We start from the raw sequence: 25317 nt of genomic DNA, 5'->3' as shown, positions 1-25317 counted from the left end.
TTGCTTCCTTGACATCTCCATTACTGCATCAAGCTTGTTAATCATAATTTTCTCAAACGGAGAAAACGCTTTAGGCTCCGATTCTTGTTCTTGTTCAGGTTCAATTTCCACTTGTGGTGGCTGGTCTTCATCATAAGATGGAACAGCATCTTCATCTGTTGTCGGTTCAGGTGTTGGAGGAACATCACCTTTGAAAACCCATTTATCTTCTTGTTTCAGCATCCCCATATGGTGCATAGAAGATTTTTCAATTTTGTTCGAGGCATGGAGAATTATCTTTTTCTCCCCTTTAAGATCCACACCAGCTTTTTCAAAAATCCTAGATAGCAACAAATCATATGGTATTGGACCATCCTCCTTCCTCCTAGCTTTCCAAATACAATCATTCACCACAGATTGCATTATCCCTTCATTGCTTGAGGCAAAACACAAGAATAGCCTAATACGCTTAGGGTAATACGGTCCTTCTAACTCTAAGAACTTTCCAACTTCCTAATGCTCCAAGAGAGGAGGAAAACTAAAACCCTCATTCTTGAACCATTCCAACTTCAAAGTCTTCGGAGAAATGATTCTCCTACCTGCATACCACTCAAAATAGTAGTCTTGGGTCTTTTGGTCAGCAAACCACTTGGAGATTAGTTGCTCAGCTCCTGTGGGTAGAGGTCTTTTACTCCCATGAATTCAAGCTTCTTGGGTCTCTTTGAAGATGAGGCCATTTTTGTTGAAGATTGAAGAATCTACATCTGGAAGATGTTCCCTAGAAGTTTTAGTTTTGATGTTTTGCTCATGTTGCTTTTTATTTTAAGCCTATGTCAAAAGGATAATGTATTGATTGTTTAAAAGATTAGGCTTGTATGTGTTTGTTTGTTATGTGTTAAAAATTAGTAATTAACATGAAGGTGAAAATATCATAATACTCATTTTTCTTATTTCATTCATTGTTGAGAACATGAAGTATTAATTTACTGAGTGTTTGAGACTTTAAATGAAAACTTGAAAACATCAGAAATTTTCTGAGTTAAGGAATAGATTACCTGAACTGGTAATAGATTACCTGACTCATGTTGAAAAACTGATTGATACTGGAATAATCGATTACCATGTGTGGTAATAGATTACCAAACTGATTCTGATGATTTCAAGAGGAAAAAGGATCGTGTTAATCGATTACCTCTTTAAAGTAATCGACTACCTCTGTTCCAAATGTGAGTTTTGTGTTATTTTGGCATCGTGTTAATCGATTACCATGTTAGGTAATAGATTAAAACAGGAGCTGAAACAATTAGTTCAGTTATTCTAACTCGTGGTAATAGATTACCATCACAGGTAATAGATTATCTCTGTTATGAATATAACTGAAATAACTGTTTCCTTGCACATGAAAATTATCTTTAAATAAGATTAAAACTGAAGTTTTTTTAAGAAGAGAAAAAAGAGAATTTTCACACACAGAAAGAAGTTTTTTTTTTGGAATACACATTACTACAAAAGAGAAAAAGATTTTCTGAAAAAGAAAGAAAGAACATATCTGCTGAAAATCAACTTTTGGAAAAAGAAGTGTGCAAGATCAATTCAAGAAGATGAAGTTCATATAGAAAATTCATTCTAAACTGGTTTACGTTGTTGAAGATCATATCTACACGAACAGGTGTACTCGTTTCTGATCTTTTATTGTTTGAATGGTTTTAACTCTTGAGATTAGAGAATCTCTGGAAGAGTTGTGTAAAGAGAAATCTTGAGATAGGTTTTTCTCAAGTAGGATATTGTGGGATCAATATTCTTGGGTTATATGTTTCTTGTGGAGTCAAGAAATGGTTTGTTAATCTTGTAGGTGTCAAGATTTGCTTGTTAAATTCATTGATTGGATATTGCTTGTGCAGGGTGCTTGTAAAGAATATCAATAGTGGATTTGACTGGATTTAGAGGTGTATCTAAATCTGAAACTGGATGTAGGCCTTTGGATGGCTGAACCAGTATATATCTTGGTGCATGATTTTCTTAACTCTTACACTCTTTACATTCTGTATAAGTTTCTTGATTAATGTTGTATGAAGAAAAACATTATCTGCAGAAACTGAACTTTAAAGATTCTTGGTAATTGATAAATTCAATCTTTACATATCTTGTTATTCAAATCTTGTTGGATAAGCTGTGCATATATAACTCTGAATTACTTTTTATGTTTAAAGGTTTGTTTTAAATCAAGATTTGTTTGGTAAAGATTTAGAAAGCAAAGAAGAAAAGGAAAAATAACAAAGAATCTATTCAACCCCCCCTTCTAGATTCTAACCGTAGGGACCAACAATTGGTACCAGAGCTGTATCTTGTAAAACATTCAAGACTAGATCTTTAGAAAGGTTAGATGGCTGGTAATCAATTACCGTTTGCTGAAGGTGCTTCTATAAACAGACCCCCATTGTTTTGTGGAGATAACTATCCCTTTTGGAAAGTTAGAATGAAAATTTTCATGGAATCTGTTCATAGAAATATTTGGCAGGCTGTAATCACAGATTACAAAATACCCACTAAGATAGAGGGAGGAAAAGAAATTGAGAAACCATATGATAGCTGGGATCAAAGTGAAATTAGAAGAGCAGAGAATGATGCAAAAGCTTTAAATATCATACATTCTGCACTAAATTCTGATGAATTTTTTAGAATTTCAGCTTGTTCTACAGCAAAGGAAGCTTGGGATTTAATCCAAGTAACACATGAAGGAACTCCAGAAGTGAGAAGAGCTAGAAAGAACACACTCATTCAGGAATATGAAACCTTCAGAATGAATCAAGGTGAAACTGTCATGGATATGCAAAAGAGGTTCATTCACATAATAAATCACCTAAAAGGATTAGGGAAAGACTTCGTGGAAGAAGAAGTAAATGTCAAAATCCTGAAGTCACTAAACAGAAGATGGCAACCAACTGTCACAGCAATTACAGAGTCAAAGAACTTAGCTCAGATGACAAGTGCTGAGTTATTTGGAAAGCTAAGAGAATATGAGATGGATCTGTCAAGGATTGCTGATGAAGAACAAAAAGATAAAAAGGCAAAAGGTCTGGCCTTAAAGGTAAAAGAATCCTCAAGTGATGAAGAGGATAGCAGCAATGAAAGTTCTGAACAAGAAGAATTAAATCTAATGGTGAAGAATTTCAGAAAATTCATGAGAAGGAAGAACAACAATAAGAGATTCTCCAGTCAGAAGAAATCCTTCAAGAAGAATGAAAACTCATCTCCAAAGTTCAAATGTTTTGAATGTGGAAAAGCTGGACACATGAGAGCTGACTGTCCAAGCCTGAAAAAGAATGAGGAGACGAAACAAAAGTTCAGATCAAAGAAAAAGAAAGCATACATAGCATGGGAAGAGAATGCCTCAACAACTTCAAGTGATAGTGATGAGGATCAGGAAGCAAATCTCTGTCTCATGACCAAACATAATTCAGATTATGAGGTATATGATTCTGACTCATCTATTGACTCGTATGATGAATTGCAAAATGCATTTGCTGAACTGTATGCTGAAGCAAAGAAATTAGAAAAATCAAATAATGTTTACAAAAAGAAAATGACACACATGAGAGATAAAATTTCTGATTTAGAGAATGATAACAGGAAACTACTTTCAGATATCTCTAAACTAAAGTCACCATGTGAGAACTGTGAAACATTGTATGCTGCATTAAAAGCAAAGGATAAAGAAAAACAGAATGTTAATGTTATGAAATCCATTAATTCCCACTCATGTAACTATTGTATGAAATCTGGTCATAACTACTACAGATGCATGATAAGGAAATTTGGCATTCCTAGTGGAAAATATAAATGGATTAAGAAATTAGATTATGTACACACTGATTCTCCAGGACCCAAGATCCATTGGGTACCAAAATCAAATTGAATAACTTGTGCTGCAGGTGTGCTTGAGAGCAAAGCAATCAATGTGGTACTTAGACAGCGGCTGCTCAAGACACATGACAGGAGATAAAAGCAAATTTATCTCATTACAGGAAAAAGAAGGAGGATCTGTAACATATGGAGATAACAACAAAGGCAGAATACTAGGCTCAGGCAGTGTTGGTAACAATTCCAATACTCTCATTGAAAATGTCCTGTATGTAGAAGGTCTCAAATATAACCTGCTTAGTATTAGCCAGCTTTGTGACAAAAATTACAATATCTCTTTTAATAATCAATGCTGTATGGTTTGTGATAAGGAATCAAATGAAGTCCTGCTTATAGGAAAAAGAGTCAATAACATATACATCTTAGACTTAGAGCATTCATCATCCAATTCTTGTCTCACATCACATGATAATGTAACATGGTTATGGCATAGACGCATTGCACATATAAATGCAGATCAGTTAAATAGACTTGCATCTAAAGATCTTGTTAGTGGTCTTCCAAAGATCAAGTTCTCTAAACAAGGACTTTGTGATGCATGTCAAAAGGGAAAGCAGACTAGAGCTTCTTTTAAATCAAAGAAAGTTATGTCAACCTCTAGACCGCTGGAACTTTTGCACATGGATCTCTTTGGACCATCAAGAACCAAAAGTCTAGGTGGAAACACTTATGCTTTAGTTCTCATTGATGACTACTCCAGATTCACATGGGTTGCATTTATATCCCATAAAGACAATGCTTTTAAAGCCTTTAGAATCATTTCAAAAAGAATTCAGAATGAAAAGGACTTGAAAATTAAATCTTTGCGAAGTGATCATGGTGGTAAATTTCAAAATGAATCTTTTCAAACTTTTTGTGAAGAAAATGGTATTAATCACAATTTTTCTGTCCCTAGAACTCCTCAACAAAATGGAGTTGTAGAGAGGAAAAATAGATCTCTAATAGAGCTAGCAAGAGCCATGTTAAATGAAAATGGTTTACCAAAATACTTTTGGGCTGATGCAGTAAACACTGCATGCTATGTTCTAAATAGAATCTTGATTAGACCTATTTTAAAGAAAACACCATATGAGCTTTACAAAGGAAGAAAGCCTGACATTTCACATTTTAAAGTGTTTGGCTGTAAGTGTTTTGTTCTGAATAATGGAAAAGACACTCTTGGAAAATTTGATGCTAAGGCTGATGAAGGAGTTTTTATTGGATATTCTGCAATTAGCAAAGCATATAGAGTCTTTAACAAAAGTACCTTATCTGTTGAAGAATCTATACATGTTACTTTTGATGAAACTAACATCCTTGAAAAAGGAAAATCTCTTAATGATGAAGATGAGATAGGTGACAGTATTACACAAGAAGAAGAAAAACTGGAACTACAGCAGAAAACACCATCTGAAGACACATCACTACCCAAAGAATGGAGGAAACCCAAAGATCTATCTCTGGATAACATTCTTGGAGATATAAATAAGGGAGTTTCTACTAGACACTCTTTTAATCTTCTAAGTGATGATATGGCATTTGTTTCTCAAATTGAACCATTATGTGTGGAACATGCATTAAAAGATGAATTCTGGATAATGGCCATGCATGATGAACTGAATCAATTCAAAAGAAATGATGTTTGGATTTTAGTTCCTTTCAATAAGAATATGAATGTCATTGGTACAAAATGGGTTTTCAGAAACAAACTAAATGAAGAAGGTGTAATAGTTAAAAATAAAGCTAGATTAGTAGCCAAAGGATACAATCAACAGGAAGGTATAGACTTTGGTGAAACATATGCTCCAGTTGCTAGATTAGAAGCTGTTAGGCTTTTACTTGCATTTGCTTGTGTGTTTGATTTCAAACTATATCAAATGGATGTGAAAAGTGCATTTTTAAATGGTTTAATTGATGAAGAAGTTTATGTAGATCAACCACCTGGTTTTGTTGACTGCAAATTACCTAAGCATGTTTACAAGCTCAAGAAAGCTTTGTATGGACTGAAACAAGCTCCAAGGAAATGGTATGAAAGGCTGAGTAAGTTTCTACTAACTCATGACTTTCAAAGAGGTAATGTTGATAAAACTCTTTTCATAAAGAGAAAATCAAAAGATATTCTGCTGATTCAGATTTATGTTGATGATATAATATTTGGATCTACTAACCAATCTCTTTGTGGAGAATTTGTTTCCAATATGCAGAAGGAGTTTGATATGTCTATGATGGGAGAATTAAGCTTCTTCCTAGGACTACAAGTCAAACAAATGGAAAATGGAATTTTTCTACATCAAACTAAATATAGCAAAGAACTGTTAAAGAAATTTGATATGGAGAATTGTAAGATATCAAATACTCCTATGTCTACTAATTGTTATCTAGATAGTGATATTGCAGGAAAAGATGTTGAAGAATCAATGTATAGAGGGATCATTGGATCTCTTCTGTATCTAACAGCTAGCAGACCTGACATCATGTACAGTGTATGTGTATGTGCTAGATTCCAATCAAAACCAAAGGAATCACATCTGAAGGCTGTAAAGAAAATACTGAAGTATTTGAAAGGCACAATCAATGTTGGATTGTGGTATCCTAAAGGTACTTCTCCATCTTTAACTGGTTACTCTGACTCCGATTTTGCTGGTTGTAAATTGGATAGGAAAAGTACAAGTGGAACGTGCCACACGTTTGGAGAATGTCTCATATCGTGGCAGAGCAAGAAACAAGCTTGTGTAGCACTCTCAACTGCTGAAGCTGAGTATATAGCTGCTGGAAGCTGCTGTGCTCAGTCAATTTGGTTTAAACATCAACTTCAAGACTTTGGTTTGAAGATTGATCACATACCACTGAAGTGTGACAACACAAGTGCAATTAACATTTCAAGGAATCCTATTCTACACTCAAGAACTAAGCACATTGAAGTTAGACATCACTTTATCAGAGATCATGTAGAGAAAGGAGACTGTGACATCAAATTCATAATGTCAGAAGATCAACTTGCTGACATCTTTACAAAGCCTCTACCAAAGGAAAGATTTTTCAAGCTAAGAACCAATCTTGGTATCATTAGTGAGTCCAATCTATCCTAAATCTCATAATTAAAGTATGATTGTGTGAATATGCATGAAATTGCTAAGCACTTATAGGTTTAAACTTGATGTATGTGCACTCATAATAGGAAATCACACAAAACACAGTATGCCCTGTATCTGCACACATTTCACTGTGATAATCGATTACCTATCGGGTCAATCGATTACCACTCACTCACTTGCATAATTACCCTGTTTCAGTTGCGAGATAATCGATTACCAACTGGGTTAATCGATTACCTGACGCGAACCCCTGTTTTTTTTGTACTCAAAAACCCTCTTTAAATCTGTTTCGAATTCAAATTAATTCAAAACTCTCTCCATTTTTACTTCAAACTAAAACGAACGAAACCCCTGGTTCCCTTTTCTATCTCAAAATCTATTTCAAAACCTAACCCTAAGCCCCATTCATGGAAAGTCTTGGCAAAGGAAAGCGTGTAAAGCACATAGCCAACAGAGATTACCCTCGTCCTACTACTCAAGGTCAAGGTACATCTAAAAAGAAGAAACAAGAGTCCTCTCGTCCAGAACCTGAAGAAGAATATTCTCATTCGTGGTTCACAAGGAAGTCTCAAGAGGAAACTTTCAATGAGTCTTTTGCTTGCAAAGACATTGTGGCTCCAAAGGTACTCTACTCGTCTTGGCTTATAGAGCAAGGTTTTACATTTCCTACTCTGTTATCTAGTCAAGGAGTTAGCAAATTTGTTGGGTTAAGTGGACTGTACTACCCTGATCTTGTTAGGGTCTTTTACTCAAATTTGGGAAAAGATGAAAATGGTGCTTTGGTTTCAGAAGTTAAAGGAATAAAAGTTACTCTATCTGCTGATGTATTTTTGAAGATTGGTGGATTAACCAGAAATGGTATTAAACCTACCTTCAATGAATTAAAGATGAAAAATTTCTCAATAGATAAAGATACGTTTTTTATGAGTATGCTGAGGGATGTTTCAGCCTGGGAGGCTAATAAAGAATACAAAAGAAAAGAAAAGAGGAAAATTACATATAATGCTGGAGGTCTACGAATGGAAGATAGACTCCTACATTATGTAATTGTCTGGATTCTGGCAGCAAGGGGGAGCAATCACGCACAAATCAGTGAAGAAGATATGGCACTGCTCGCAGCTTTTAAGAACAACATTCAAGTTGATTGGGTATATGTGGTAGAAGACATAATGCTAAAGACAAGGAGGTTAATGGACTGCAAGTGTCCATATGCTGTGTTCATAAGCAAGGTATTGGTGTTCTATAAAGTTCCCTTAACTGGTGAAGCAAAAGAGGCCACCAGAGATGTTCATGATATCAAGGATAGAGCTCTGAAAATGATGAAGCTAGTGAAAACAGATGCTGGTTGGATAACAAAGGAAGATGTTCCTACTGCTGAGACTACAGAGCCGTCTCAACCTGAAGTTCAAACTGAAGAAGAGGAAGGTGCTGAAGAGCCCAAGCCTCTTTCTACTTTTGAGCTATCTGTTCTGGCAAAGCTAGATGACATCAGAGAAACTCAGAGAAGAGATTATCAAGAGCTGAAGGCTTGTTTTGAATCTATATCTGAACGACTGGATGCGATGAACATACCCTACCCTGAAGAACTTTAGTTATGCATTACATTTTAGGCACTGCATTTTAATTTGTTCTGCATAAATACTTTGATTTATATTTCAGACTTAAAGTTTGTAATAGTTGTAGTATTTGTATGCTTCTGAACATTTTTAATGCTTATATGATGAAAGTCTTATTAAGTGCTTGTTGTTTCTGTTGCATAAGTATCATGTTATTTCTCTGTTTACTCTGTTTTTTTTGGTTTGGTTAAGCCAAACAGGGGGAGAAATTCATGAGAAACTGATTAAATGTTTATATGGTTGTTTATGTATTGTATAAGAAAGAAATGGAAATAGAACTGCATAATGCTTTGTATGGAAGTTTTTGTTCTAGACATATGCAGGTTCAAATTCAAGTTCAAATTTCAAACAAACAAGTGAAACAAAACAACATGATGATCGTGAAAGTCAACATGAAGAGTTTGGCTCATCAAAACCAAAAAGGGGGAGATTGTTGAAGATTGAAGAATCTACATCTGGAAGATGTTCCCTAGAAGTTTTAGTTTTGATGTTTTGCTCATGTTGCTTTTTATTTTAAGCCTATGTCAAAAGGATAATGTATTGATTGTTTAAAAGATTAGGCTTGTATGTGTTTGTTTGTTATGTGTTAAAAATTAGTAATTAACATGAAGGTGAAAATATCATAATACTCATTTTTCTTATTTCATTCATTGTTGAGAACATGAAGTATTAATTTACTGAGTGTTTGAGACTTTAAATGAAAACTTGAAAACATCAGAAATTTTCTGAGTTAAGGAATAGATTACCTGAACTGGTAATAGATTACCTGACTCATGTTGAAAAACTGATTGATACTGGAATAATCGATTACCATGTGTGGTAATAGATTACCAAACTGATTCTGATGATTTCAAGAGGAAAAAGGATCGTGTTAATCGATTACCTCTTTAAAGTAATCGACTACCTCTGTTCCAAATGTGAGTTTTGTGTTATTTTGGCATCGTGTTAATCGATTACCATGTTAGGTAATAGATTAAAACAGGAGCTGAAACAATTAGTTCAGTTATTCTAACTCGTGGTAATAGATTACCATCACAGGTAATAGATTATCTCTGTTATGAATATAACTGAAATAACTGTTTCCTTGCACATGAAAATTATCTTTAAATAAGATTAAAACTGAAGTTTTTTTAAGAAGAGAAAAAAGAGAATTTTCACACACAGAAAGAAGTTTTTTTTTGGAATACACATTACTGCAAAAGAGAAAAAGATTTTCTGAAAAAGAAAGAAAGAACATATCTGCTGAAAATCAACTTTTGGAAAAAGAAGTGTGCAAGATCAATTCAAGAAGATGAAGTTCATATAGAAAATTCATTCTAAACTGGTTTACGTTGTTGAAGATCATATCTACACGAACAGGTGTACTCGTTTCTGATCTTTTATTGTTTGAATGGTTTTAACTCTTGAGATTAGAGAATCTCTGGAAGAGTTGTGTAAAGAGAAATCTTGAGATAGGTTTTTCTCAAGTAGGATATTGTGGGATCAATATTCTTGGGTTATATGTTTCTTGTGGAGTCAAGAAATGGTTTGTTAATCTTGTAGGTGTCAAGATTTGCTTGTTAAATTCATTGATTGGATATTGCTTGTGCAGGGTGCTTGTAAAGAATATCAATAGTGGATTTGACTGGATTTAGAGGTGTATCTAAATCTGAAACTGGATGTAGGCCTTTGGATGGCTGAACCAGTATATATCTTGGTGCATGATTTTCTTAACTCTTACACTCTTTACATTCTGTATAAGTTTCTTGATTAATGTTGTATGAAGAAAAACATTATCTGCAGAAACTGAACTTTAAAGATTCTTGGTAATTGATAAATTCAATCTTTACATATCTTGTTATTCAAATCTTGTTGGATAAGCTGTGCATATATAACTCTGAATTACTTTTTATGTTTAAAGGTTTGTTTTAAATCAAGATTTGTTTGGTAAAGATTTAGAAAGCAAAGAAGAAAAGGAAAAATAACAAAGAATCTATTCAACCCCCCCTTCTAGATTCTAACCGTAGGGACCAACAATTTTGAGGTTAAAGGTGGGTTCTTTGTTGGAGATGAAGAAGATGAAGAAAATGTGATAGAGGGGTTAGGGTTTGTGTGAGAGTTGAGAGAATGTATGAGTATTTGAAAAATAAGAAGTTTAGGTGTTTTAAAAGCCCTAGCACCGGATTGAGTAGAGGAGAGGTGTCAGTTATGAAGAGAAGTGGGAGGTTGGGGGTTGGCGCGAATAAAATTGTTCAAAAACTGTCTGGAAAACCAAGGATCGCGCAAATAATCGATTATCTATACAAATAATCAATTATTTGTATCAGTAAAATCCTTTGAAAAACCCTTTCTACACTAAATAATCGATTATTTTTTGAATAATCGATTATTCTAGAGGGTCATTTCCTCTCACTTGCCTAGATAATCGATTATTGCCCAAACAATCGATTATTCCAGAGGCCCTATGTATTCTTGCTACCCAGATAATCGATTATTGCCCAAATAATCAATAATTCCAGAGACTTCTGGAATTCCTCTTCTCTCAGATAATCAATTTTCTACCAAATAATCGATTATTCTCCTAGGCTCACTTATAATAATCGATTAAACCTTACAATAATCGATTATTCCAGAGAAGTTTTACTTCTCTTATTTCTAACCTTTTAAACCATTCCTAATCTATTTCAACTCTTAAACCACTCTTTTATGCATCATATTTCAATGTTTTGCACATACATCAACCAAGTTTCAATCAAGCAATCAAACTCAAGTGCACATTCACAATCAATTCAAACAAGACTCATTGATAATTCCTAGTTCAATTCTCAATTGATTAAATCTTTCTCTTGGTAGAGGTTTTGTAAATATATCATCTAATTATTTATTTGTTTCAACAAACTCTACAACACAATCATTCTTCTGAACATGATCTCTTAAAAAATGATGTCGTATTTCTATATGTTTTGTCCTAGAGTGCAAAATTGGATTTTTGGTTAGATTTATTGCACTTGTGTTATCACATCTCAACAGAATTTTCTTCAACTCAGTTCCATAATCTTAGTTATTATTTCATCCAGAGGATTTGTGCACAACTTCCAGCGGCTATATATTTAGCCTCAGTTGTACTTAAAGCAACACATGCTTGCTTTTTACTATGCCATGAGACAAGTGCACTTCCAAGTAGGTGACAAGTACCACTTGTGCTTTTCCTATCAAGTCTACACCCAGCATAGTCTGAATCCGAATAACCTATCAGACTTAGTGAGACTCCTTTTGGATACCATAAACCTACATTAGTTGTTCCTTTTAGATATTTAAGAATTCTTTTTACAGATTTCATGTGAGACTCTTTTGGATTTTCTTGAAATCTTGCACACAAGCACACAACAAACATTATATCAAGCCTACTAGCTGTCAAATATAAAAGTGATCCAATGATACCTCTATATTTTGAGTTGTCAACAGTTATTCCTTTCTCATCCAAGTCAAGATTGCATGAGTTTGATATTGATGTTGTAGCCTCCTTACACCCTTACATACCAAACTTCTTCAATAGTTCATTGCAATACTTGCTTTGAGTTATAAAGATTCCATCACTCATTTGTTTGATTTGCAACCCCAAGAAAAATGTAAGCTCCCCCATCATTGACATTTCAAATTCACCTTGCATGGTCTTAGCAAATTCTTTGCATAAAGATATATTAGTAGATCCAAAAACAATTTCATCCACATAGATTTGAACATACATTGTATCATTTTTAAACTTCTTCACAAGCAATGTATTATCTACTTTACCTCTAACATAGTCATTCTCAATCAAAAATTTGCTCAACCTATCATACCATGATCTTGGAGCTTGTTTCAAGCCATAGAGTGCCTTTTTAAGTTTGTACACATGATTAGGATACTTAAAATCAACAAAACCTGGTGGTTGCTCCACATACACTTCTTGTATTAAACCATTTAGAAAAGCACTTTTCACATCCATTTGGTAAAGCTTGAAATTCATTATTGAAGCATAAGCTAGAAGTAATCTAATGGCTTCTATCCTTGCTACAGGGGAAAAAGTCTCATCATAATCAATTCCCTCTTCTTGATTATACCCCTTAGCCACTAACCTTGCCTTATTTCTTATAATGATTCCAGATTCATCAAGCTTATTCCTAAAAACCCATTTGGTTCCAATAATTGGATAATCACTTGGTAATGGCACTAAATCCCAAACTTCATTTCTTTCAAATTGATTTAGTTCCTCTTGCATAGACATTAACCAATGTTCATCATGTAGTGCTTCATCTACTGTTTTAGGTTCAACTTGTGAAACAAAAGCCATAGTGTTATAAATATTTTTTATGGATCTTCTAGTTGACACTCCTTTACCAATGTTTCCAATTATATTTTCAATTGATAAGTCCTTAGAAGTTTTCCATTCCTTAGGCAATTGTTCACTTGTATTTTTAGTGGTTTCAATTGATTCACTCTCTTTAGGCTTTTCACTAGGTTCACTTTCTAATGGTGGTTGATCAAGCAAATCAGTCAAATCCTCTATTTCATTTTGCTTTGTCTCTTGCTTGTTAGTCTCATCAAACACAACATGAACTGATTCTTCAACTATTCTTTTGTTATATACTCTATAGGTTTTGCTATATGTAGAATAGCCTAAGAAAATTGCTTCATCAGCTTTTGCATCAAATTTTCCAAGTTGTTCTTTACCATTATTCAGCACAAAACACTTACACCCAAATACTCTAAAGTATGAGATATTAGGCTTCCTTCCATTATAAATCTCATAGGGTGTTCTCTTTAGAATAGGCCTAATTAGTACCTTATTTAACACATGACAAGTTGTGTTAATTGCATCAGCCCAAAAATATTTAGGTAGTTTGGTCTCATTCAACATAGTCCTAGCTAATTCCTCAAGAGACCTATTTTTCCTTTCCACAACCCCATTTTGTTGAGGTGTCCTAGGTGCTGAAAAATTGTGATTAATACTATGCTCCTCACAGAATTTTTGGAACATAATGTTTTGGAATTCACCTCCATGATCACTTCTAATTGAGGTGATATTTGTGTTCTTTTCATTTTGAACAAGCTTAGCAAATTTCTTAAAAGCATTAAAAGCTTCACTTTTATTTGCAAGAAACATAACCTAAGTGAATCTTGAATAGTCATCTATAATAACTAGCCCATAGTAATTCCCACCTAGACTCATGGTTCTTGAAGGACCAAACAAATCCATGTGAATTAATTGTAAAGGTCTAGAAGTTGAATTCTGATTTTTGCTTTTAAAGCTAGCCTTCACTTGCTTTCCCTTTTGACAAGCATCACATAGTTTGTCCTTGCTAAACTTGAGTTTAGGTAATCCTATCACTAACTCCTTTCTACTAAGTTTGTATAAGTGATCCATGTGTATATGTGCAGCTCTTCTATGCCAAAGCCAAATATTGTCCTCTTTGGTTATTAAACACTTGGTGTTAGAAATTGCAATTGAGTGTTCTAAATCTAGCATGTATATATTGTCAATTATTTTTCCAATGAATCTAATTTTTTTTGTCAATTTATCACATATCAAGCAACAAGTGTTATCAAATTCAATTTTAAAACCTTTGTCACTAAGTTGGCTTATACTAAGCAAGTTATGTTTCAACCCTTCAACAAGCAATACATTTTCAATCAATGTTGAGGAGGAAGAGTTACCAATATTTCCGTGACCAAGCATCTTCCCTTTGTTGTCGTCACCATAAGTAACAAATCCTTCATTCTTTAACTTCATACTTGAGAATTTTGAAGGATTTCCAGTCATATGCCTTGAGTAGCCACTATCAAGATACCATAATAAGCTTTTGGCTCTCAAGCATTCCTACAACAAAATCAGAAAATTGATTTAGGTACCCATGTGAAGGGTCGTTGATGGTTAGTTCTCAACCTTTGACTCTTTTTAATCCAAATCATTTCTCCATTTGGAACACCATATTTCCTAGAGTAGCAATTCCTTATTGTATGACCTTTCTTACAATAATAATAGCAAGTAGTTTGTTTAATGAAATTGCCTTTCTGTTTTCTGAAAATTTGGTTTTTCTAAAAAACTTTTTCCTTTGATTTTAATGGCATGTTCATGCTTTGATTAAAACCAAGTCCACTTCTATAAAAAGCAAGTCTTTGCTTTCCCAAAATGATATTCAAATTTGCATTTCCATTTGTGAACTTTGCAAGAGTGTTTTTCAAATGAACATTTTCTTTTTCCAAAACCTTGCAATTTTCACAATCAACTTTTGAAGAAGGGGAGGTTTCACAATGAGCTTCATTGAAGTTCAAAATAGTTTGAAGATTGTCATGCTCATTTTTCAAATTTTCAAGCTCTTGTTCAACTCTAATTAAAGCATTTTCATACCATGACAGCTTGTTTTTAAGTTTTGAATTTAAAAGCATCTAATTTCACAGCCTCTTTATGAATTTGAATGAAAGCTTCTTGAAGTTGATCATGATCCAGATTAGATTCAAGATCATAATCACTTACTATTATATCTTGATCAGCTCTAGCCATCAAACATAAATTGTTTTCTTCAAATTTAGATTCATCACTTGTTAGCTTGAGTCATTGTCTTCCCAAGCAATGTAGGCTCTTTTTCCTTTGAAATTTTTCTTCACTTTCTTTTCCTCTTGTTGCTTCTTTAAAAGGTTTGGACATTTAGCTTTTATGTGTCCTGGTTTTCCACACTCAAAATAATTGTAAGAGGATGTACTTGCTTCCTCTTTCTTATTAGCCTTCTTGTTGAACTTGTAGGGGGAATTCCTCTTCTTTCTTAGGAATTTTTTGAACTTCTTCACCAGCAAGTTGAAGTTCTCTGTCTCAGAATCTTCGGAGCTTGATTCTTCACATACTTATTTGCCTTTGACTGATTTCAAGGCTCGTAGAGACACTCCTTTGCCCTTTTTGTCTTGCTGTTCATTTTCCTAAAAAATATGCAATTTTTGCTCATGCTCTCTTAGCTTTCCAAAGAGAGTTGCAAGGGTCAATGAAGTCAAGTCCTTTAATTCTTCTATGGCAGTAACCTTAGCTTGCCATAATCTATCCAAGCATTGTAGCACTTTCAAATTTAGTTCTTCTTCTTTAAATTTCCTGCCAAGATCAACAAGGTGATTTATCAAGTGTGTAAACCTTTTTTGGAAATCAGAAATTGATTCACCATGATTCATTCTCAACAATTCATATTCTCTTATAAGAGTATGCTTTCTAGATATTTTTACATCACTTGTTCCTTCATGAGTGACTTGCAAAGTGTCTCACATTTCTTTAGCAGATTTGCATTGAGAAATTCTAAAAAAACTCATCAATAGACAATGCAGATGTAATAATGCTCTTTGCTCTATAGTCATATTGAGCTCTCTTTCTCTCATCATCACTCCACTCACTCCAATGTTTTTCTCTCTTCCTATCATCATCTTTGGTCATACAGATATAGGGTCCATTTTCAATTGTATCCCACATAACAATGTCAATTGCTTCAATGAAAATTCTCATCCTAATTTTCCAATAGACATAGTTTTCACCATTGAAAACAGGAGGTCTATGAATAGACACACCCTCACCATAAGGTAGGTTGTTGTTGTCCATTTTTGAAATCTTGAATAACACTCAAGAACCTTGCTCTAGATACCAATTGTTAGAAAAGAATGGCTTAATCCAAGAAGGGGGGTGAATTGGATTCTATGACAGTTAAAATTTTTTCAGAGTTCTAAGGATCTTTATTTCAATTTAAACTTTTCTAATATGAATTCTCAAAGAAGTTCCTTGAAAGACTTGCTAATGGAAGTGAGTCCTATATGCTTTCTTGATTAATCTTTGATAAAGTTCAAAGTTAAGAACACTTAATATACAACACTTTGATTCAATTTAAATCAATGTTACACATGCAAACATATTAATCACGATTATACACTTTAACACTCAACTAAGATTTTGCTCAAAGTAAAAGATAAGGGTGAGAGAAGAATGAACAAGTCCTTTATCCTGGTTCAGCCACTCCACATGTGACCTACATCTAGTCCTCAATCATAACCTGATCAAGATTTGTTCCACTATCTCAATGAAGAAGTTTTACAAGCATACAACACATGCATATACTCATACATTCAAGATAACTACTTTCTTGTCCCCAAGAAAGCACTTCTTGTAGAAACCCACTACAAGAATTCCTTACCACTTGAGACACCTACTTAAGATTTCCCTTACACAATATAAAGAATTAAGGAACGAATTCACCTGGAAGCTGAACAAATCAGATTGTGAATTCCAAAAGCAAATCTCAATTTTTCTTTCCCAAGAATGTGATGATGATGATGATCTCTTTCAAAGCATTTCAAAAATGTTTTACTTCTTGGTTTCACAAAGAAAACACTCCAAGAAGGTCATAAAGACTTCACAATAACGTTTTTCTCTTTTTGATTGTTAACTCATTCTCTCTGTTCTGAAGTTTCAAAGTGTGAAAACTATTTATAAAATTTTCAGAACCAAATAATTGATTATTTTAAAGGATAATCGATTATTTTGTTCTTCATGATTTCTGGAAATCACTCAAGAACAAAATAATTGATTATTTTGCAGGATAATCGATTATTTCAGAGAGTCCTTCATGGAATAATCGATTATTTCACAAATAATCGATTATTACAGCAAGGCTTCCTTTCACCTGTTGCTGGAATAATCGATTACATTTAATCATAATCAATTATTTTGAGTTAGTTTTCAAAAACTAAGTTTCAAATCTCAAAAAATCTTTCCAAGTATTTAAACCATCATCATACTCACTCTCAGTCAATTTAGATTAAGATTAACTCATGCACAAAGCACACACATGCAAAATAAGCTAAACAAATCAATACAACTTATGAGCTATCCCTATTACACATCATAATAGTCATATCTTCTTCTTGGTTTGTTTATGACTTGTTGATGTCCTTAGTCAGCTTTGATTCTCAGAATCCACCTTTTGTTATCAACAAAACTTTCATACTCCAAGTTTGAGTTGGTTCACTACTCCATGAATCTCAACACCAAGTTACTAGACTGGTTAGCTTGAGTGTAAAAAGGCTAACCATGGTTCTCCTTAAATCATAATTAGCTTAGCTTGCACCATAAGCCATTGTCTCACTATATAAGTCTTTTCCTTCACTTTGTAAACACTTTTGATGCAATCCAATTCTCTTATCGTTTTCATACAAGAGTGTGGTGAGGATTGAAGTGACTAATCTTCCTTCAAGGAGTGGCACTACTTGAGAGTGTTTTTCACCATTGTTGGTGAGTTCCAAAGCTTCATCAACCATTGGAGGCTTTGGAGAAGTTTAAGGAGAACCAAGGAGCCAAAGGTCTAAGGAGAAGGTTGAAGAGGAATCAACTATAATCTAATATCTACTCAAGTTTCCATCACTAGATTAATGTAGTTCTCCTCCAAGTTCATTTGCATGGATCTTTTCCTCTTGGCCTCCTTCTAGCTTGTCCAAAGGCTTCAAAAGGTGTTAGAAGCCTTCTTTAAAAACACATGAAAGGGTAGAGAACCCCTTTGGTGATGCCACACTCAATGGGTGATAAATCCCTCCAAATCTCACCACACTCCAGAGAGGATAAGAGAAATAGAGCAAGTTTTAAGGAGAGAAACAAATTTTGAGAGAGATAATTAGGAAAATGCTTCTAATTCATTAAACTCCAAAGTAATTTTTTCCAATACAAGGAAATACTATATATAGGAGTTTGGTTGGCTTATGGTGCAAGCTAGACTAAGCATGGTCAAGTGTAACCATCGTTAACTACCTTGTACTTAAGCTAAACAACCCTAGTTAAACTTCTAGAGACTTATGGAGCAAGCTAAGCCAATCCTAGTTTAGAAACAACCTAGGTTAGCTTAAGTTAAATCCAACTACCTAACCTAATTATGACAACTATCAAAGCCATGTGACTTATTTAACAACTTGGATGACCTTGTTGACTAGTTTTGGACGTCCAAACCACTTGCTTAGGCAAGTGGATGTCCAATAATCCTAGTGGGTTAGGAAAAGTTTGGGTCATCCAAGCCTAAATAAGTCTATGGATTAAGCTATTTATACCTCCCCTATACTACTTGATACAAAATACAAGGTCAAAAATAACCTATACAATCACTACTAAGAAAAATGTAAAACAATAATAGGTGTCATTTAAAGTAGGATAGGCCTCCAAAGGTAGGTTACCCTACAAAATAAGGGTAAATGCCCTACAATTCTTCAAACCATCTTCATCATCCTTCACCCTTATTGGTTTTATTTCTTCTAAAGGGATCCTTGGGAAGTAGGTTTCAATTAGTGGTAGGGTTGAAAGAGGTGCCATAACAAACTATGGCATTCCTATTAGGATACAAAAGTAACAAAAAAAAATTATTACAGGTATTGACGCCTTCTATTCGGTGTGATGTATCAAGAAGTTGTCAAAGGTACGAATGACTTTTGTTCAATGTGATGCAGCATAGAAGCCATCACAAGCATTAAAAGTTATGGAAAATCCTATGAAGATGAAAACCAAATTCTCCATAAGCTTCTCCTAACTCCACCAATCTTCATCCATGGACTCAATCCTCAAACGAAAAATGATGGAAAGGTTGAGAAAATGGCGTGCTACCTTTAAGAGAAGGATAAGTAAAAATGATGAACTTGCCATAAGGATGAATTCCTTTATAATAGCTCTCCAAAAAGTGAACTATGCTTTCACAGAGAAAATTTTTGAAATCTAATTCTCATTCAACTCAAAAGTGGCATGTACATGGGCTAATTTTAATTTATAGAGTTTGGTAACTTATGGTGCAAGTTAAGCTAACCATGATTACATGTGACATTAGTTAGGTTAACTTGTACTCAATACAACAAACTCTAGTTAATTCAAATTTAAATTTCCCTCCTAAAAATGTCACTATCATAGATTTAAAAGAGCCAATGAGAGCATGTCACATGGCAAGGTGCATAAGATATGACAATATCTTAGATCTAGAAGAGCCAATGGAAGCATGTCACATGACAAGAAGCTAAAAGTGTGACTAGTGTGTGTAACATGTGACTTGGTGGAGTTTGAATGCACCATGCGAGCAAGTGGACCAAAAAGTAGACGTCCACTTTGAGCCTCACAAGCTCATCACTCTTTCATGGGAAACAAGACTTATAAGCATATATCTCACCTATCCTAAAATAATAATTACACCCCTAAAAAATTACAAGGAAATAAATTCTTACACTATTTGACCCAAAAAGACAAGGTCAAAAGTAAGAAAATATTTTAAAAGAAAAATATATACAAAAAAGAGAAAGTAGTGACCCAAAGCTTAATTAGAGCTTAGGTCTTCTTCCTTAAAGCCTAACCCACTCCTTTTGATTTCTTTTGGATTAATCCCTTTGGCATTATTCCATCAGAAGGCTTCTATTTTGTGCAATGCAAGATAGCAATCATCACAGGTATTGGTAGCTTCTGAACATGTCATGATCAATGACAACTCTAAACAACTTCCATTTGGAAGAGGGCTCCCAAGTTTCTTCTTAAGACCAACGACAAAGAAAACTTGCATTGCTTCTTCATTTCCTTCTACGAGAGTTTTTCTTGTCTTCTTCATCTTTGGTTTGTATCTTAAATTTCTCTTTTGATTTATTCATATTTTTAAGCTTAATTAATCATTTTTTTTATTTTTTCTTCCTATTATTGAGTTTGAAATTAATTTTAAAAAATTGTAGAAATTTCTTGATGGAAACCCTAAGAGAGACTAGATTGATGTAACTTCTCCTTCGAGCTTCTTGGATAGATCTTTCACTTCTTGGACTCCTTCAAGCCTCTTCAATGGCTTCCATTTATGTTAGAAACCATTTCTAACATACAAGAGAAGGTAGAAGCTCCCTTAGGTGATGTCGTACTCTTGAAGAGTGATAAGTCTCTTCAATTTCTCACCACAGTTAAGAAAGGATAAGAGAAAAAGAAGAATTTCAAAGAGAGAAACAAGCTTTGAGAGAGAGATTTAGAGAAAGAATTTTGGCCAAATCTCAATATAATGCTCAAAGTTGTGTACAAATGGTCCCAAGCACCAATATATAGAGTTTAGGTAGCTTGGAGAAGTAGCTAGAGTCCTACATAGCTTGGAGAGGAAACTAAACATCTAGGAGACAAGGAGACAGTTAGATCTAGTTCCACGAATCACAAACAAGTTCTAGGAGATATGTTTGGGACATGTAGGAGACAACTGGATCTAGAAGACCCAATAAGCAAGTTCCAAGTGTCTTATTGTCTCTAGGTGGTTGGTGAAGTAGTTTTAAGGGTGGAAGCAAATGAAGGTGGTCCCCAAGGTGTCCTTGGCCATGGCTAGTCTTGGTCGAACCAAAAACCAAGGAATTCGTTTTCTTTGGTCAACCAAACAAAGGTTAAACCAAGCCAAATCAATTCCTAAGGCCATGAGAAGAAATACAAGCCCAATATCACCTTTTGGTTATTTTCACACCTTTACTATTTCCACACCATCTAGAATGGCTATTGCCACACCACTAGAATGACTATTTTCACTCCAACTACTAAACTAAAAAAAAACTAAAAATGGTGACCATGAATACAAGGTCAAAAGGAATACATTTAAATAAGGGACAAGCATTTAAGTCCTAAAGGCATGATCTAAAAACAAGGAAACATACACCCCCAAATACAAGAGTAAAAACAACCGATACACTTAACTACTATATACAAAGGAATGGAAAACAAACTATACAAGGTATATACAATAGAATGTTGAGATTCATGGTAGTGAATCAACTCACCTCTAGCGATTAAAGGTTTTGATGATAACAAAAGTGTGGAACAAAACTGATGGCAAAAACTAGGAGAAGTGGTAGATGTTCTTCTCCTCGGATTCACCAATGCTTGGACCTCTTCAATGGAGCTTGAAATCCGAATGTAAGACACTTGAAGGAGTGAAGATTTTCGGACATAGGGTTCCTAGACTATGGATGGAAGCATCCAAGCTTAAGGAACAAAGGAAAGCTCACTTCAAAAGGTAGGAAACCTAGCTAGGGTTCCTAAAAAGTGATGGCTCTCTCTTGGTGACTTTTGGAAGAAACTTGGCAGAATATTTGCTCTCAAATTTCATATATCAAAAGTGATTACAATGTGTGAAGGAGGTAGCTTAAATGGATCCGGAATTAGGGACACTTGGCGCCAATGTGGAGGCTTCACATGTGGCGCCAAGTTTTGAATTCAAATTTTGAATTTTGAATTCAAAACTTAACTCACATGTACAAGTCCGGTTCACATTGATGCTAGGTGTATTTAGGTTTGATTTAGTGTGCATTTAGGGTTGAATTTGAGTCACACATGTTCAGCCAAGGTGGCACCATCCATGTGACTCAAAATGCAACTTAAATGCATGCTAAATTAAACCTAGTTTTGAATTTTGAATTCAAAACTTAACTCACATGTACAAGTCCGGTTCACATTGATGCTAGGTGTATTTAGGTTTGATTTAGTGTGAATTTAGGGTTGAATTTGATTCACACATGTTCAGCCAAGGTGGCACCATCCATGTGACTCAAAATGCAACTTAAATGCATGCTAAATTAAACCTAGTTTTGCCTAATTCACTTAAACTAATAATCCTCCTTAAATCCTAATCTAATGGCCTAAATACAATGGCCAAACATATACAAACATTAGGAAATAATAAAAGAAACAAAATGAGCCCAATATTGGGTACCAAAAGCCCAAAGGCCCATGAAGCCCAAAACTAGGACCAGTAAGCCTATGGCCCAAAAAATGCTATTCTATGTGGTCCAAAATACAAGACCAAAATATGTGAAACCTATACTAATATAATATGTACAAAATATAAGAAAAATGGATTTATCAAGAGATGGCCCATGTGAAGCTCAAATTGGGCCTTCCAGGCCCATCGGGCCCATTGGGCCTTGACTGGCCCAATCCTCCATGCCTAGCCCACTCCTCTTGGATCTTTTAGGTTGTCACCTCTTGCCTTCCTAAGCATGATTCCATCATCCCCTCCCTCTTGAAAAGGATTTGTCCTCAAATCTCGAGGATTCATGGAATAAGAATTATCACCTACATACACAACATGCCAAGTATAAGATGTAAAATTTTCATGATGAGAAAATGGATTATGGATCCTAAGAGGAGTCCTTATATCTAGCCTAAGAAAGAAAAATAAACTATCAAAATTAGACTCCCTAAAAGTAGAAATTGGATCCTCTTGTAAGTATAACCTAGAATGAAATCCTAAAAATGTAATGACACTATGGCTAAGACAATGAAAAGAGTGCTTCTTAAAAATTACAACATCTTGCCTAAAGTACCCTAAATGGTAACCTAGGCTTTTCCTAGAATATAAAGAAAAGACTACTAGAAAATGCCCTAAACGATTTTGGATTTGATTGCTTATTAGATACTTATAATCATATAAACTATATTTGTCTTGTAAGGAAGGAATCATATTAAGTTCAAAAGAGTAAGATCTTCCCATAAGAGCAAACATAGAATATAGATTATTAAAAGTTGTATCCACCAAACAATGTAAACCAAAAATTGGGTGCTTTATTAAGACCACAGAAATACTTCCTCCCTTGTGCACCTTCAAGGAAGTAGTATAAGGAGTAAAACTAGGAATAGTCCACTCCTTCTTCACTATGTCTTGAAGTTGAGATTCATTTTTCTTTAAAATATTTTGTTCTAGAATCTCTACTTCATGACTAGTGGTAGCATAAGGGTAAGAGTTAAGGTCTTTATGTAAGAAGAGAGTATTTGGCAAATGGTTTTCAGTGATAGAAAAACTCTCTTCACTCACAAGTCCTTTAGAGGAGATATTTTCCTCTTTACTCTTCCCTAAGATACATGCCTTTTTTATTTCCTTTTTCCTTGTTTTTCTCAATTTTATTTTTGCTAAAAGTTTTTCTTCCTTTTGTTTAAGAAATTGAATTTCTTCCTCTAAAATTGCAAGTCGTGCTTTTCTTTCAATTTTTTCTTTTTCTCTTGTTAACACTTCTTGCTTTGTCCAAAGTGTTAGTGATTTAAGCTCTTGAGTAGGATGTGAAAAACATTTTGGGGAGCTTAAGTCACTACCACTTGAGGAATGTTTTCTCATAATTAAACAAAAAGAGTTTTCCAAAATAAGTTTTCAAAAATTCCTAAAGAAAAGTTGGCTAAAGATTACTAGTTAAACGTGGTTCTAAACAACACTAAGCCTTTGAAACTTAGAAATTGTTTCCCTTAAACGTCCACAAGCAAGCATATAGCAAACTTGACAATTAAACACATTGAATTTAAAAGCTTAAAAACAAGAAAAAAATGTTAAGCAAACTAGTTAAGTTTCAAGAATTTTTAAAATGTAATGCAAAAAGAAAATATATATATATATATATATATTTTTTTTTTGGTCTTTTCTAGGAATAAGACTAGCACTTGGAAGTCTAAGTGTACAAGTTTCACTATCAAGGGAGGTGAGCTACTAAGAGCCACTTAATAACCAAGCCTTTTCAAGTGGAAATCACTAAACTTCCTTATGGTAATCTCAATTCCACAAAAATTTTCACAAATTTTTAATGATTTATGATTTTCACAAGTGTTTTTTTGAATGCTTACTAAACGTGAATAATAAACTCTACACAATGCTAGTCGAATTAAGGCAGCAAAGTAAACAAATTAAAGAACAAACAACTCAAAGGAAGCAAGATTAAGCAACTAGTCGTTTTTCCCTAAGTGGAAGCTTGAAACATATGAAATTTCCAAGCCACTTCCACTAGTACTATACGTGAGTGAGCTACCAAGGGTTAGATATACCTGACTAGCTTCTTAATACTCCCTCCAAGCTTTAAAAATTGATTAAAAATACAAGAGAAATTGCAAAAAATTAAACTACACTAGGAAACAATTTGTGGAGGCTTTAGTGACCAACTAGTGACGGATTTGCTGTCCAATTTTTCTAACACTTGTTTAAGTGTTTCAATCCGCCACTAATCTTTGTTTTTGCTTGCTCCTGGACCCTGCACAAATAACACAACAATGTGATTAATGTAGGCTGCTCACAAGGTTAAGGAAATGATCACTCTTGTGAAGGTAGTTTAGGAAAGTTTTGGTCACTAAATTAGGTCAAATTTCAAAGTATTATGTAACCAAGTCTTTCCTGCTTTTTGTTGAGTCAATGTTTGATCCTTAATCAAGGATTTGAGGCCACTTCCAGCACAGAATTTTTAATCAAAGAAAACAAGACAAGCAACAAAAGCACAATTTAAAAAGCTTATACCAAAATTAAAGAGTAAGGTGTTTAAGACAAGACTCAAAGATTAGCCAAAAATTAAAAAGAAGCTAGCACACAAAGGATAACCTATCAAAGGCACTAGAGTAGATTACAAAACCAAATCTAAGATTAAAACAAAAATAAGACACAAATATGTGGCTGGACTGAAAAAAATAGACAAGGACACACCAAAACCGAGAACTAGGTATACAAGATTTTTCACTCCTTTTGGCTTTTTCTTTTGCTATTTTCTTTCTTTTCTTTTTGCAAAATATTTTTCACTTCTTTTTCTTTGATTAATCAGGAGTCTAAATGCCTTTTTAACACTTATAGGTCTCGGCCTTAGACTAGAAAAACTGCAGCAAAAAGTTTCACACAAAACAAGAGGTGTTCACTTGCATTTAATTTGTAACTAGTGCTTCACAATTTTATAGTGTTTTAAGGTCAAATTTTTAA

At 34.1% G+C, this 25317-nt stretch overlaps 1 protein-coding gene across 1 annotated transcript in view; it reads right to left on the bottom strand.

Moving 5' to 3' along the window:
- Nucleotides 1–492: 492 nt before the first annotated feature.
- LOC145957318 (uncharacterized) overlaps nucleotides 493–25317 on the bottom strand; it is a 63149-nt gene continuing 38324 nt past the window's right edge. The window contains exon 2 of the mRNA XM_083073552.1: nucleotides 493–578. Within this exon, the coding sequence (XP_082929678.1) occupies nucleotides 493–578 (86 nt within the window). The remainder of the gene's footprint in view (nucleotides 579–25317) is intronic.

Source organism: Cajanus cajan, chromosome 4 (assembly GCF_000230855.2).
Source record: "Cajanus cajan strain Asha chromosome 4, NIPB_CcT2T_4, whole genome shotgun sequence".
NCBI lineage: Eukaryota > Viridiplantae > Streptophyta > Magnoliopsida > Fabales > Fabaceae > Cajanus > Cajanus cajan.
This window is presented reverse-complemented; position numbering and strand designations above follow the sequence as displayed.